The sequence below is a fragment of the Pongo abelii genome, chromosome 4, assembly GCF_028885655.2.
Source record: "Pongo abelii isolate AG06213 chromosome 4, NHGRI_mPonAbe1-v2.0_pri, whole genome shotgun sequence".
NCBI classification, from domain to species: domain Eukaryota; kingdom Metazoa; phylum Chordata; class Mammalia; order Primates; family Hominidae; genus Pongo; species Pongo abelii.
The window spans coordinates 159,545,472-159,561,333 of NC_071989.2; the positions used below are offsets into that span (position 1 = coordinate 159,545,472).

At 35.8% G+C, this 15,862-nt stretch overlaps 2 protein-coding genes and 1 long non-coding RNA gene across 4 annotated transcripts in view; 2 read left to right on the forward strand and 1 right to left on the reverse strand.

Moving 5' to 3' along the window:
- LOC134761472 (uncharacterized) lies at positions 1-12,862 on the forward strand. The gene is made up of 2 exons (XR_010140110.1): positions 1-133; positions 10,964-12,862. It is a non-coding gene; the product is annotated as an uncharacterized LOC134761472 (long non-coding RNA).
- The window catches only part of IRGM (immunity related GTPase M), an 89,003-nt gene that overhangs the window by 68,744 nt on the left and 4,397 nt on the right, over positions 1-15,862 (forward strand). The window lies entirely within an intron of this gene.
- The window catches only part of ZNF300 (zinc finger protein 300), a 16,623-nt gene continuing 13,025 nt past the window's right edge, over positions 12,265-15,862 (reverse strand). For both annotated transcript variants that reach the window (XM_009241198.4, XM_054556080.2), the window contains exon 6: positions 12,265-14,840. In XM_009241198.4, coding sequence (XP_009239473.3) covers positions 13,291-14,840 — 1,550 coding nt within the window. In that variant the 3' untranslated portion in view covers positions 12,265-13,290. The remainder of the gene's footprint in view (positions 14,841-15,862) is intronic.

The window sequence follows — 15,862 nt, forward strand, 5'->3', positions numbered from 1 at the left end:
TCACCAAGATTCCATGATTCTGTGATTCTGAGTCTCCATGGTGTTTTGAGTCTCTGATTCCAGTCCAAAGCAGTTCAGTTTCTGAGAAAGATCATGTCATTTTCACTGTCCTGTCTGGGAATTCCTGTAGCAGGTATTTTGACCATACAGTTGAGGGCCATGGCAAACACAAGGAATATCTTAAAAGTAGCAGATAGCACACCTGCAGGGTGTGACAGTAACTACATTTAGGGAGAAGAGGAGGTCAAAACAGCATATTTGGTTATTCCATAGCACTGGCATGCTCTGATTTTAGACAGGATTTAAACAGCTCTTGCTGGGAACACTGGCCTGTGCCTATAATCCCAGCATTTTGAGAAGCTGAGGCAGGAGTTCAAGAACAGCCTGAGCAACATAGTGAGACCACTTCTCTAAAAAACAATTAGGGGGCTTAGTGATGCATACCTTAGTCCTACCATCTTAGGAGGCTGAGGCAGGAGGATCACCTTATCCCAGTTGTTGTAGACCAGCTTGGGCAATATAGCAAGAGTCTGTCTCAAAAAATAAAAATAAGAATAAAACAGGGCCGGGTGTGGTGGCTCACGCCTGTAATCCCAGCACTTTGGGAGGCCAAGGTGGGTGGATCATGAGGTCAGGAGATTGAGACCATCCTGGTTAACACGATGAAATCCCGTTTCTACTAAAAAAATACAAAAAATTTAGCCGGGCATGGTGGCGGGCACCTGTAGTCCCAGCTACTTGGGAGGCTGAGGCAGGAGAATGGCGTAAACCCGGGAGGCGGAGCTTGCAGTGAGCCGAGATTGTGCCACAGCACCCCAGCCTGGGTGACAGAGCGAGACTCTGTCTCGAAAAAAAAAAAAAAAAAAGAATAAAACAGCCCTTGGGAAGTCTTTCAAAGAGGTTGGAAAATTCACCTGCTGCTTGATATGGGTACCCTTTGCAATGACGTGTTATATAGATGAGTACCACGGTCTGAAATTCTGCAGACAGGACGTAATCATTGTCTTTTTGTAAATAAGTATATATAATCCAATAACCCTGGACAAGAAATATCTGATAGAAACCAATAGAAGGGAGACTGTAACTCTAAATATATAAGTGGAAATGCTACAAAGGAGAAGTGAAAATATTAAACAAGTATAGATATTGAAAGAGGTTTTCCAAATAATGCTATTGCTTTATAACTTTAAATAATATGAAGATCCTTTTCCAAGAGACAAAGTTCTCGTGGGAATAATTTGAACTCTTATTTAAAAATATAATGTAGGTTGCATTTCTCATATTCAATTCTTTCACTAAAGTAATTTTCATTTCTGATGGTACATTGTTAATTTTTGCTCTATTTGCAAAGTAAATCTTATGTTCTCATTTCTTTCATTGTGGTATAATGAACATATAGTGAAGTGCAAACATTTTAAGTGTATTGCTTCATGAGTTTTAAGAAATGTGTGACCATATCAAAATATACATTTCTAGCACATGAGAAATTTCTTTCATGTCCCTTTGTAGATAACCCACCCACTGAGGCAGAAACTATTCCAATTTTTTGCAACATAGACTAATTTTGCCTATTTCAGAACTTAGCATAAATGAGGTCACATGCATAGTTTATCAATTTTAGGCCAGTTCCACACAATCTTGAAATGATAGCTTTATGGAATGTATTGAAATTAGGTAGTAAGTTCTCCAATTTATTCTTCCTTCTTAAGGTTGTTTTCACTACTTTAAGTCTTTTGTATATCCATATGAATTTTAAAATCAGTTTGTCAAATTCATTTTTTTTTTACTTTTATTTTAGGTTTGGTAGTACATGTAAAGGTTTGTTATATAGGTAAACTGATATCATGGGGGTTTGTTGTACAAATTATTTGATCGCCCAAGTATTAAGCCTAGTACCACTAGTCATTTTTTCTGCTTCTCTCCCTTCTCTCAACCTCCACTCCCAAGTAGACTCCGGTGTCTTTTGTTCTATTCTTTGTGTTCATGAGTTATCATCAGTTAGCTCCCACTTATAAGTGAGAACAAGTGGTATTTGGATTTCTGTTCCTGCAGTTAGTTTGCTAAGGACAATGACCTCCAGCTCCATCCATGCCCCTGCAAAAGACGTGATCTCATTCTTTTTTTATGGTGGCATAGTATTCTATGGCCCATGGAATATGTACCACATTTTCTTTATCCAATCTGTCATTGCTGGGCATTTAGGTTGATTCCATGTCTTTGCTATTGTGAATAGAGTTGCAGTGAATATTTGAATGCGTATGTCTTCACAATAGAATGATTTATATTCCTCTGGGTATATACCCAGTAATGGGATTGCTGGTTTGAATGGTAGTTTTACTTTTAGCTCTTTGAAGAATCACCATACTGCTTTCCACAATAGTTGAACTAATTTACACTTTCACCAACCGTGTATAAATGTTCTTTTTTCTCCACAACCTTGCCAGCATTTGTAATTTTTTGGCTTTTTAGTAATAGTCATTTTAACTGGTATGAGATGTTATCTCATTGTGGTTTTGATTTGCACTTCTCTAATGATCAGTGATATTTAGCTCTTTAAAATATGATTGTTGGCCACATGTATGTCTTATTTTGAAGTGTCCATTCATGTCCTTTGTCCACTTTTTAAATGGGGTTGTTTTTCTCTTCTAAATTTGTTTAAGTTCCTTATAGATGTTGATAGACCTTTGTCAGTCTCATAGTTTGCAAATATTTTCTCCACCCTGTAGGTTATCTATTTACTCTGTTGATGGTTTCTTTTGCTGTGCAGAAACTCTTTAGTTTAATTAGATCCCATTTGTCAACTGTCACATTCATCATGATTGCTTTTGGTGTCTTTGTCATTAAATCTTTGCCCGTTCCTATATCCAGGATGGTATTGCCTAGGTTGTCTTCCAGAATTTTTATAGTTTTGGGTTTAACGTTTAAGTCTTTAATCCATCTTGGTTAATTTTTGTATATGGTGTAAGAAAGGGGTCCAGCTTCAATCTTTATATGGATAGCCAGTTTATTAACCCAGCACCATTTATTGAATAGGGAGTCTTTTTCCCATTGCTTTTGTCAGCTTTGTTGAAGATCAGATGGTCCCAGGTGTGCAGCCTTATTTTGGGGCTCTCTATCCTGTTCCATTGGTCTATGTGCCTGTTTTTGTACTAGTACCAAGCCGTTTTGGCTACTGCAGCACTGTAGTATAGTTTGAAGTCAGGTAACATAATGCCTCCAGCTTTGTTCTTTTTGTGTAGGATTGCCTTGGCTACTTGAGATCTTTTTGTCTTCCATATGAATTTTAAAATTGATTTTAAAAATAGTTCTGTGAAGAATATCCTTGGTAATTAGGTAGGAATAGCATTGAATCCGTTATTTGGTTTGGGAAGTATGCCCATTTTAATGATATTATTTTTATCCATGAGCATGGGATGTTTTTCCATTTGCTTGCATCTTCTCTGATTTCTTTGAGCACTGTTTTGTAATTCTCATTGTAGAGATCATTCACCTCTCTGGTTAGCTGTATTCTTAGGTATTTTATTATTTTTATGGCAATTGTGAAAGGGATTGCTTTCCTGATTTGGCCCTTGGCTTGGCTGTTTTTGGTGTATAGGAATGCTGGTGATTTTTGTAAATTGATTTTGCATCCTGAAACTTGCTAAAGTTGTTCATTAGCTAAAGAAGCTTTTGAGCTGAGACTATGGGGTTTTTTAGATATAGAACCATGCTATCTGCAAACAGAGATAGTTTTACTTCTTCCCTTCCTCTTTGGATGCTCTTTATTTCTTTTACCTGATTGCTCTGGCTAGGGCTTCCAATATTATGTTGAAGAGTGGTGAGAGAGGGTATCCTGTCTTGTGCCAGTTTTCAAGGAAAATGCCTCCAGCTTTTGCCCATGCAGTATGATGTTGGCTGTGTGTTTGTCATAGATGGCTCTTAGTATTTTGAGGTATGTTTCCTCAATATCTATTTTATGGAGAGCTTTTAACATGAAAGCATGTTGAATTTTATTGAAAGCATTTTCTTCATCTATTGAGATAGTCATGTGGCTTTTGTCTATAGTTCCATTTATGTGATGAATCACATTTATTTATTTGCTTATGTTGAAGCAAACTCACATCCCAGGAATGAAGCCTACTTGATCGTGGTGTATTAGCTTTTTGATGTGCTGCTGGATTTGGTTTGCAAATATTTTGTTGAGGATTTTTGCATCAATGTGTATCAATATTGGCCTAAAGTTTTCTTTTTTTGTTGTGTCCCTGCCAAGTTTTGGTATCAGAATTATGCTGTTTTTATAGAATGAATTGGGGAGGAGTCCCTCATCCTCAATTTTTTGGAAGAGTTTCAGTAGGAATGGTACCAGCTCTTCATTGTACATATGGTAGAATTCACCTGTGAATCCATGAGGTCCTAGGATTTTTTGATTGGTAGGCTACTTATTACTGATTCAATTTCAGAGCTCATTATTGGTCTGTTCAGGAAATCAATTTTTTCCTGGTTCAATCTTGGGAGCATGTATATGTCTAGGAATTTACCCATCTCTTCTAGGATATTTTAGTTTGTGTGCATAGAGATGTTCAAAGCAGTTTCTGATGGTTATTCTTATTCCTATGGGGTTAGGGGTAACATTCTCCTCATCATTTCTAATTGTGTTTATTTTGATGTTTCCTCTTTTTTTCTTTATTAGTCTAGCTAGTGACCTATCTTTCTTATCAATTTTTTCAAAAAAAACCAACTACTGGATTTATTGACCTTTTGAATGATTTTTTTTGTGTCTTGATTTCCTTCAGTTCAGCTCTGATTTTGGTTATTTCTTGTCTTTGGATAGCTTTGGAGTGGATTTGTTCTTGCTTCTCTGATTTTTTCCATTGTGATGTTAGGTTGTTAATTTGAGATCTTTCTAATGTTTTGATGTGGGCATTTAGTGCTATGAATTCCCCTCTTAACACTGCACAAGAGTTCTGAATTAGATTGAGCTAGCTGAAATGACAGAAATGCAATTCAGAATATGGACAGGAACAAAGATCATAAAGATTCAGGAGAACAACAAAACCCAATCTAGGAAAACTAAGAATCAAAATAATACAGGAGTGGAAGGATGAAATAGCTGGTATAAAACAGAACTTAATGGATCTGACAGAGCTGAATAACACAATACAAGATTCATAATGCAATCACAAGTAACAACAACAGAATAGACCAAGCAGAGGAAAGAATCTCAGAACTGGAAGACTGGCTCTCTGAAACGAGACAATCAGACAACAATAAGTAGGAAAGAATTAAAATGAATGAACAAAACCTCCAAGAAGTATGGAGTTATGTGAAGAGTCTAAATCTATGAATCATTGGCATTCCTCAAAGGGAGGAAGCAAACAACTTGGAAAATGTATTTCAGGCTATCATCCATGAAAACTTCCCCAACCTTGCTAGTGAGGCCAACAATTAAATTCAGGAACTACAGAGAACTCCTGCAAGATTCTACAGAAGAAGATCATCACCAAGACCCATAATTGCAGGTTTTTCAAGGTCAAAATAAAAAAAAGAAAAAAAGAATGTTAAAGGCAGCTAGAGAGAAATGACAGGTCGCCTACAAAGAAAACTTCATCAGGCTAACAGTGGACCTCTCAGCTGAAACCTTACAAGCCAGGAAAGATTTAAACCTGCCTCACAAGAGATCTTGAAAGGAGTGCCAACTATAGAAAGGAAAGACTTCTACAAGCTAATACCAAAGCACACTTAAATACACAGACCAGTAACACTATAAACCAACCACACAAACAAGCCAGCATAATAACCAGCTAAAAGCACAATGACACACATCAACAATAACCTTGAATGTAAATGGGCTAAGTGCCTCCACTTAAAAGGCACTGAGTGGCCAGCTGGATAAAAAAGCAAGACCCAATGGTATGCTGTCTTCAAGAGCATATCACACATAATGACACCCATAGTCTCAAAAAAAAGGGATAGAGGGAAATTTACCAAGCAAATGAAAACGAGAAAAAAGCAGGGATTGCAATTCTGATTTCAGACAAAAACAACAACAACAACAACAACAACAAAACAGACTTTAAACCAGCAAAGATTTAGAAAGACAAAGAAGGGCCTTACATAATGGTAAAGGGTTCAATTCAACAAGAAGGTCTAACTATCCTAAATATAAATGCAGCCAACACAAAAAAACCAAGTTCTTAGACACCTACAAAGAGACATAGACTCCCACATAATAAAAGTGGGAGACTTTAACACTCCACTGATGTTGTTAGATAGATCATTGAGGCAGAAAATTAACAAAGATATTTAGGACCCAAACTCAACATTGGACCAAATGGATCTGATAGAGACCTCTACAGAACTCTCCACCCAAAAATAACAGAATATACATTCTTCTCATTGCCACATGGCACACACTCTAAAACTGACCACATAATTTGACATAAAACAATCCTTGGCAAATGCAAAAGAACTAAAATTATGCCAAACACACTCTCAGATCACAGCATAATAAAAATAGGAGTCAAGACTAAGAAAATCACTCAAAACCATGAAAATTAACATGGTTCTGAATGACTATGGGGTAAATAATGAAATTATGGCAGAAACCAAGAAGTTCTTTGAAACTAATGAAAACAAAGATAAAACATACCAGAATCTCTGAGACACAGCTAAGGCAGTTCATTGAATTTTACACAAAAAATATTGGCTGATATTTTGATAGAGATTGTGTTAAATCTATGGACCAATTTGGGGAGAATTAATATCTTAACAGCATCGAGCCTTCCAACCAATAAACTAGATCTATTTCTCCATTTTGGTCCTTCTAAATTTCTTTCAGCAATGTTCTATAATTGTCACGTATTTTATTATGTCTATTCATGTTTCATATTTAAATGCTATTGCAAGTAGTATTGTTTTCAAATTTCAATTTCTGATTGTTTATTGTGGAGTTTTGTCTATTGACCTTGTATCCTAAGATCTTACTAATCTCAAGTATTAGTTGTTAGTATATTTTTTTCAAGATTTAAAACTTTTTACATACATGACCGTATTAGTTCGTTTTCATGCTGCTGACAAAGACATACCCAAGACTCTGCTATTTACAAAAGGAAGAGATTTAATGGACTCACAGTTCCACATGACTGGGGAGGCCTCACAATCATGGCAGAAGGTGAAAAGCACATCTCACATGGTGCCAGACAAGAGAACTTCTGCAGGGAAACTCCCCCTTTATAAAACCATCAAAGCTCATGAGACTTATTTACTATCACAAGAATAGCACAGGAATGACCTGCTCCCATGATTCAATTACCTCTCACCAGGTCCCTCCCACAACATGTGGGAATTGTGGGAGCTACAATTCACGATGAGATTTGGGTGGGGACACAGCCAAACCATATCAATGAGCATATCATCTGTAAATAGAGTTTTACTTCTTTTTTTCCAAACTGAATGCCATTTTTTGGCTATTGTACTGTCTTGGACCTCTAGTATATTGATCACTAGAAATGACAGAGAAGACATCTTTGCTTTGTTCTTTATTTTTAAAAAAACTCAGTCTTTCACTATATGATATTAACTGTAGAGTTTTCACTTCCTTTTTATCTATTGAAGAAGTTAGTTCCTGTTTAGATGATTTTTGTCAAATACTTTTTTCATCTTTTGAGATAATATGGTTTCCCTTTTTGTTTGCTAATGTGGTGACTTACACTGATTGCTTTTCAAATGTTAATCTAACCTTGCATTTCTGAGAGAAAACCTACTTGGGTCTTGATGTATTATCCTTTTTATATAATGTGACATTATTGTTTAGACTTTTGCATCAATAGTTATGAGGGATATTGGTCTGTAGTTTTATTTTCTTATAATATCTTCTGGTTTTGTATCATGGTGATGCTGACCAAATATAATGAATTGGGAACTATCCCTTCCTCTTCAGTTTTGTGGAAAAGCTTGTATAGAATTTGAATTGTTGCCTCTTTAAATATTGTTTGGTTTGAGACAGTTCACCAGTGAAGGTCTATGATCCTGAATTTGATAAGGTTTTACACTACAAGTTGAATTTTAAAAATTGATATAGGACTATTTATGTTAATATCTATTTCTTCTTGAGTGAGCTGTGGTAGGTTGTATCTTTCAAAGGATTTGTCCACTTCATCTGTTATCAAGTTTATTGGTATTAAGATGTTCATAATCTTCCCTTATTATTTTTTTGGATGTCTGTAAAGTCTGTAGTAATGTCACTTCTCTCATTTCTGATTTGAATAATTGTGTCCTCTCTCTCTTTTTTCCTGGGTCTGACATATCTATCTTCTCAAAAAGTCAGCTTTTGATGTATTTTCTTTTTTTCTATTTAATTTATGATTTGAACAGATCATTCTGCTGTTTATAATGCATTTGATTTTTTCCTGCTCCTATCTTCTTAAGGTAGAAACTGATACATTGTTTGAGACTTTTCTTTTCTAATGCATTCCTTTAGCACTTTAAATTTATCTTTAAGAACTACTTTACAGACATTTCACAAATGTTGACATGTTGTGTTTTTATTTTCATTAAGTTCAAAATGCTTCATTTCCTTTTTGATTCATTCTTTGACTAATGGGTTATTTAGAAGTGTGTTATTTAGTTTCCATATATTTGGTATTTGCCAGATATTTTCATGTTATTTATTTCTAATGTAATTGATTTCTAATGAATTAAATTAGAATCACATGAGAATGAGTCACCTTACCTTTTAAATTTATTGCTCTGTCTTGGTAAATGTTTCACATGGACTTAAAAGTGTGTATTGTACCATTTTGGTGTACGATGTTCTACAAATGTCAACTAGGTCAAATTGGTTGATTTTGCTGTTCAAGTCTACCTACTATAACCTTACTAATTATCTTCTCATTCTCTCAATTAGTGAGAATGTATTGAAATTTCTAACTGTAATTGTGGATTTGTCTATTTTTCCTTTGAAGTTTTATCAGTTATTGCTTCATGTATGGTGAAGCTCTGCTATTAAGTGCATAAGTGTTTAGGATTATGTTCTCATGATAAACTGATTCCTTTATCACTATGAACTGGTCTTTTAAAGATCTCTGTTATTATTTATCCTGAAATATATTTTATCTGATATTAATATAGGCCTTTCAGATTTCTTTCGTGTTATCATCGTATATCTTTTTTCCATTCTTTTACTTTGAACCCATTTGTGTCTTTACATTTAAAGTGTGTTTCTTGTAGGCAGCATATAGTCTCTGCGTTTTTATCTAATATGACAATCTCTTCCCCTAATTGGTGTCTTTAGATCATTTATGTTTAATCTGAGTATTTATATCATTAGATTAAGACTATCATTTTGTTTTCTATTTGTTCTGTTTTTTGTTCTCTTTTTCTACCTTGTTTTGGATTATTTATGATTACTTCTCTTCTTTTTGGATTTAAGTTATAACTCTGTTTTGTTATTTTAGTGGTTTGTTTAGCATTTGTACTACACATTTTTAGCTTATCCCAGTCTACTGCCAAGTTATATTGTGCCACTTCATGTATAGTAAAACAGACAATATGAACATGACCATGTTTTGCCAGCAGATGACCACATAGCCATTCCAATGACAGGCACTGATTTTGGCCTGTCTCTGGCAGCTGTAATTTTGTATGGTACGGCACTTTTCAGGCAGCCATATCCATGAACACGCTGAGATTTTCCATAGATGTGGAATTTCAAAGCAGTGTTAGACATTAAATCAAGCTTCCTCTTGGTCTTCTCAACAACAAAATCCAGGGTCAGGATCCTTTAATTTTTTGGCAAACTAGCAAAAAAGAGTATCATCAAGCAGAACACAACTCCCAAGGGACTAAATTTCTATACTTTCCAATCCTAGAGGGTCAAAGCTCAGGGCATTCACTGAATATTTAGCATCAATCACATCCCCAATGTTCTGCAGGTAAGAATCCTCTTAACTCATTTAAAGATCCAACATGATTATCATAGGTCTGTATTCCCAATAAACTATCTCACTGTCAGGATGTATGAGAAGTCATTTTTGAACACTAAAACGTAAGGATTAAGATTAAATTTTTGATTAAATGGTGACTTTAAGTGTTTTCATGGAGTCTTTTTCTTTCAATATTAAAACTTGGCTAAATAATAGGAGCATCTGCATGCAAGCATCATGTATCATGAACCAATTCAGAAAACGGTGTGGAAGATAACTGTTAATTACAGAAGGGAAAGGGAGGCAGGAGAGGCAGCATAACGTAATTGTTAAGTGTGTAGACTCTAGAATCAGAATACTTGAGTTTTAATTAATCTCTCCAAATTATTTAGATATTTTGCAAAACCTGCTTATTAGGTCTAGTAAATATTTTGTGCAGTTTTTGAGATCTTCTACATAGAAGGATATGTTGTCTACAAATAACAACACTTTTATTTCTTCCTTTCCAGGTTGCAGGCCCACTCCCTACTTTGCTTTGCTTATGGCACTGGCTAAATTCGCCAGTATAATGTTAACCAGAAAGAGTCAAGTAAATATTCTTGCCTTTTTCCAGCCATTAAATATGATGTTTACTGTAGGTTTTTAATCTATGCCCTTTAACTATTTGAGGAGCCGCCCTTTATTCCAAGTTTACTTAAAGGTTTATTATTTTTTTCAATCTACATTTTTTTTGAGGCAGGGTCTCATTCTGTCACCCAGGCTGGAGTGCAGTGGTGCAATCACTGCAGCCTTGAGCTCCTGGGGTCAAGGTGTCCTCCCACCTTGTCCTCCTAAAGTATGGGGATTACAGATGTGAGCCACAATTTTCTTGTTTTGTTGTTCCTATTTTGTGTGTTTTCCTATTTCTTCATCTTTTACTTTTATCATGTCCTTTTTACTTTTTTGGAGTTAGATCACAGCGTTTTTTTTTATTCTAACCTATTGAGACTGTTGCTTAGGTATTTTCAGGATTTCTTTTTGCCTGATCTATACTTACTGCTATACATTGTCCTCTATTACAGGTTTAGGCAGAATAAATTTTGTGAACGGTATACAGTAAATTTGTTTTTTCTTTGTTTTACCCATTTGGATAACTGAGCCAGAGGCATAATTGAAAAGGTGAGTTTCCTCCCATTGTTCTACAATGCCAACTTTGTCATAATTCAAGTGTCTACAGGTAATTATCAGTTTTCAGATTCTCTTTTACCATTGATCTACATGATTACTCGTGTAATACCACATTGCCTTAATTGCCACTGTTTTATAAGAAGTCTAATAAGTTATCCAAATTTGTTCTTCAAAAGTGTCTTAGCTACTCTTGCCTTGGAGCATTTCTGTATGTAATTTTAGAACCAAATTATAAGATTTTTATAAAAAAGGTTGTTGAGGTGTTGATATAAGGTTCATTGACTATTGTGAAAAACTGATGTAATTTTGTTGAGGAGTGAAAAATATGACTAATCACACGTATTAGATACACTGTTGGGGCAACCATAGGATGCACAGATTAAAAAATTTATAAAGAACAGACCATCAGAGTAAGCCTGATAAAAGAATTATGCAAAACAAGACATCAGAGTAAGCTCAATGTAACTAGTGATGAAAACTAGGTATCTGCCATTTACCAACAGAGGGGAAGCTTAGTTCCACACAACTGTAGCTTTAGTTCCATATAAACAGAGCCAAAAATCCACTAGTTTTATAGCCATGTGCTATCTACCCACATGCTACATAGTATTTTTATTCGTTATTCAACAATAAAATTAGCAGATCCATTTTATGAATGGGCTTGCTCTTTTGGATTTCTCTTTTCCCACCCCAACAATATATAAATCACCTGGGATGTGGGGGAATGATATCTTTAACATTGAGTTCCCACATCCCTGTCCAGTGAATGACATCTTTAATACTCAGTTCCCACATCCCCGTCCAGTGTGCCCTCTACTCTACAGTTGTTCTCAACTAGAGGAGCCCCATGTTTTCACAACAGACAGTTTAGCCAAGCAGGAAGGGGATCAAGTGGATAGGAAATCAAGCAGGAAATATGTGTAGATGCTGTGTTTATCGCACAGGTATTCTCATCCTTGCCAAGTATGCTCTCCTGCAGGTCACTTCCAGCAAGGGTGCTCATCTAAAAATGCTTATGGGGGAATGGATGGAATGACAGAAAGTATAGTAGGTGATATCTTAGAAGCCTCCAGTTCTCAAGGCTATGCAGGCATTACTTCTCACCCCAAGAGTTTTCCCCTGTAAGTTTTCAGGGAAAACAGTTGGGGCTTCAGGGAAAGGATCACAAAGAAGTGAAGAGACATTAGGCAGGGTCTTTATGTGCAATCACCATGGTTTATATAAGTATATGAAAATAAATGCAAGTATTAAAAAACATAACCTTAACATAGCAAAAATAAGGCCACCAGGATCAGAAGACAGTAAAATGAGCCACTTACAGGGATAGGCAATCAAAAGCAGAGTGTCCAGAGGGAAAAGAAAGTTCAGATGTGGTTTTTACACATTAGTCTTAACATCTAATGCTTCAAGATAGAGAGTAAAGATTTAAAAAGTACTAATATTAACTGAAAATGAGCTCTGCATTGTATTTGTACTTACTGATAAAAAATACTCAGATAGGGGAAGTACGTTTGCCTAAAGTCACACAATCTGTGAGGCACTGAGCCAGGATTAAACCCAAGACCATCTGGCCTCAGTGCCAATGTTTTTCAGCTCCAAGTTCCCAGTTGGGAAGAGTAAAAGGGAGACCTGCTCAAAAATGCATCAATCTCAAGGTCCTTCCAGAGATGCAGGTCAACTTACATGCTTGAGATGGGAAAATGCATACAGATCAACTTCACTGAATCTGTCAACCTATCTTTCCATTTTTTTGTACAAGAATTTTACATGTAGCTTTAGGGGTCATGCTCAAGCCCCTTCTTAAAATAGTGTATAGGTTTTATTTTGTTGTTGACTCAAGCTTTCTTCCATGTCTTTTATAGAAAAATTACTTTATGGCCATAATTGTGACAAGCTAATATTAGCAGTTTCACAATGGCTGATTATCATTATGTAGTATAAGGAATATGCAACTTGACAATACTCTGTATGCTTAACTTGCTGTGCTGATCACTGAGTTCATTCCTTTAAAAGCTTTACATGCCATATTAAAAATGTTCTTCATTTATATAACTATTTTCCATCATCTTTGCTGGAAAAGTTAGGCATCACCAAACTAGAAACAAATTCCCTTAAAAATTTTTATCTATTGGGATGTTGTCCCCAAGCTTATCAAATTAATTGGGTTTCTAGTAATTATTAAGGCTTGAGCTAATACTAAGGCTTTTCTGTGGCCAGTTCATTATGATTTTACCACTGTGTGAATTCTCTGGTGTACAGTTAGTTGTGACTTCTGGATGAAGGCCTTCCCACATATAGCACATTGATAGGGTCTTTCCCCAGTATGAATCCTCTGATGTAAAACAAGGTCTGACTTCTGAGAAAAGGCCTTTCCACAATCAGCACATATGTAAGGTTTCTCTCCTGTATGAATTCGCTGGTGTCCCGGAAGGTGGGACTTCTGAGAGAAGGCTTTCCCACATTCAGTACATATATAAGGTTTTTCTCCTGTGTGAATTCTCTGATGTCCAATGAGATGTGACTTCTGGCAGAAGGCTTTGCCACATTCACTACATTTATAGGGTTTTTCTCCAGTATGTGTTCTCTGATGTATGATGAGCTGTGACTTGCGGGAGAATGTCTTTCCACATTCAGTACATTCATAAGGTTTTTCCCCAGTATGAACTAACTGATGTGTAATGAGTTCTGTCTTCCTGCTGAAGGCTTCCTCACATTGAGCACATTTGTAGGGTTTCTCACCAGTGTGAATTCTTTTATGTATAATGAGGTGGGACTTCTCACAGAAGGCTTTCCCACATTCAGTACACTCATATGGCTTCTCTCCAGTATGAGCTCTGTGGTGTATAATCAGCTGTGACTTCTGGGAAAAGGCCTTCCCACACTCTCTACATTCATAGGGTTTTTCCCCAGTATGTATTCTCTGATGTATAATGAGGGGTGATTTCTGGGAGAAGGCTTTCCCGCATTCATTACATTCATAGGGTTTCTCCCCAGTGTGTACTCTCTGATGTATAATAAGGGATGATTTCTGAGAGAAGGCTTTTCCACATTCAGAACAATCATAAGGTTTCTCCCCAGTATGAGTTCTCTGATGTACAACAAGATGAAACTTCTCACTGAAGGCTTTTCCGCATGCACCACAATCATATGGTTTCTTTCCAGTATGAATTCTTTGATGTACAATGAGTTGTGACTTCTTAGCAAAGGCTTTTCCACACGTAACGCATACACAGCTTTTCTCTTTAGTTTCCACATTCTGATATTGAATAAGGGATTGTGTATTTCTAAAAACGTTTCCACACTGATTATCATCAAAAGGTATTACTCCATTGTGAATCTTCTCAAAATTAGAATTGGGCTCACTCTGGCCAGATGATTTTCCACCTCCAAAACTCTGATCAGGTTTTTTTCTTGAATTGCTCTTATAACAACTCGGTAGGTCAATATTTGGTTTTAAGTTCTTTTTAAAAGCATCATATTTATGGAATCTCTGTATTGATGTATCTGTTTCTATGCACTCTTGAAATATTTTCCCCAATGGATTATATTTATGCCCTGATGCCTCAGTCACTGTTTTGCTGTTAACAAATGTGACCTGCCTGAAGAGTTTGTCTTGATTCTCTAGAAATCTCTGCAGCTGACCATCACCTTGACAGACTTTTAAAATGGAGCACAATGAACCATCCCTTGTGACTCCTTTCAGTATCTTATGATGGAAGGAAACTGTCCCCAAAATACATGACTGGGAGTTGTGAAGGTTACTCTTCCTGTCTAAAAGAAGAAAAGATACAATTTAAGAGTCATCACAAGAGTCAACTAACAGAGGGTAAAGAAGTAGAACAAATGGATGATCCAACATAGTAGATGAACTCACAAAAAAAGGATGGAAGCAGGTCATCTCAGAAGACAGTATAGCATATAGTGTTATCAGGTGAATAGACAGACAAGAATGTTAAACAGAAATATTCATGTAAAAACTAAACTTAAAAGAGATGAAAAAGTGTCTGGGGTCTCATCACTAAATTTTTGATTATTTTTCTAGAATATTTCACTTCTGCTTTCTGAATAGAAACCCCTTTTCACCTTTTAATTTCATTTATATTATAAATCATGTGCTACACATTCTTATTATCCTAACATCACTCTAAAGAAACAAGGTATCTTCTGTATGCAAAATACTTTAACTCTCCTCCATCTATTTCCCTAACAACTAACACAAATAATAGAAAAATCCAATATCCTGCTACAGATTCAGTATCAGAGTCAAACTGAGAATACAGACGTAAATTCCACTACTCCCAATAAACTACTTTCTATACATGTCAAGTAAAACTAGTAAAGTTCTCCCAGAAAAGCTGTATCTTCCTGACCCTAAGGTTTTGTTCATGTACTCTCTCTCCAACACTGCTTGCCTTCACCCTCCTCCTTCAGCCTCATCAGCATTTATGTCATTCAGAGCAGTTACAGTTGCATGTTCTGAAAAATGTTTCTGAAATACTCTCACATCTCTTTAGACTCTAATTTTCTCTGAACTTTTAAAACAGTAACTGTATTTGACATTTAATTTAATATAGTCATTTATCTGGGAATATTGCCTTTTAAAGCACAGCTTGTGTTCTTGAAAGGAATTTGCCTTCTATTGCCTTTAAAACCCTTTCAGGAAAGACAACAAATATAAACATATATATATACACACATGAGACAGGATCAACAAAAAATAGAACTCCTCTGAAAGGCTTCACAATTACTTGTTGAGTGACTACTAAATTCTCAGCATAGAAGCAAAGAATAGG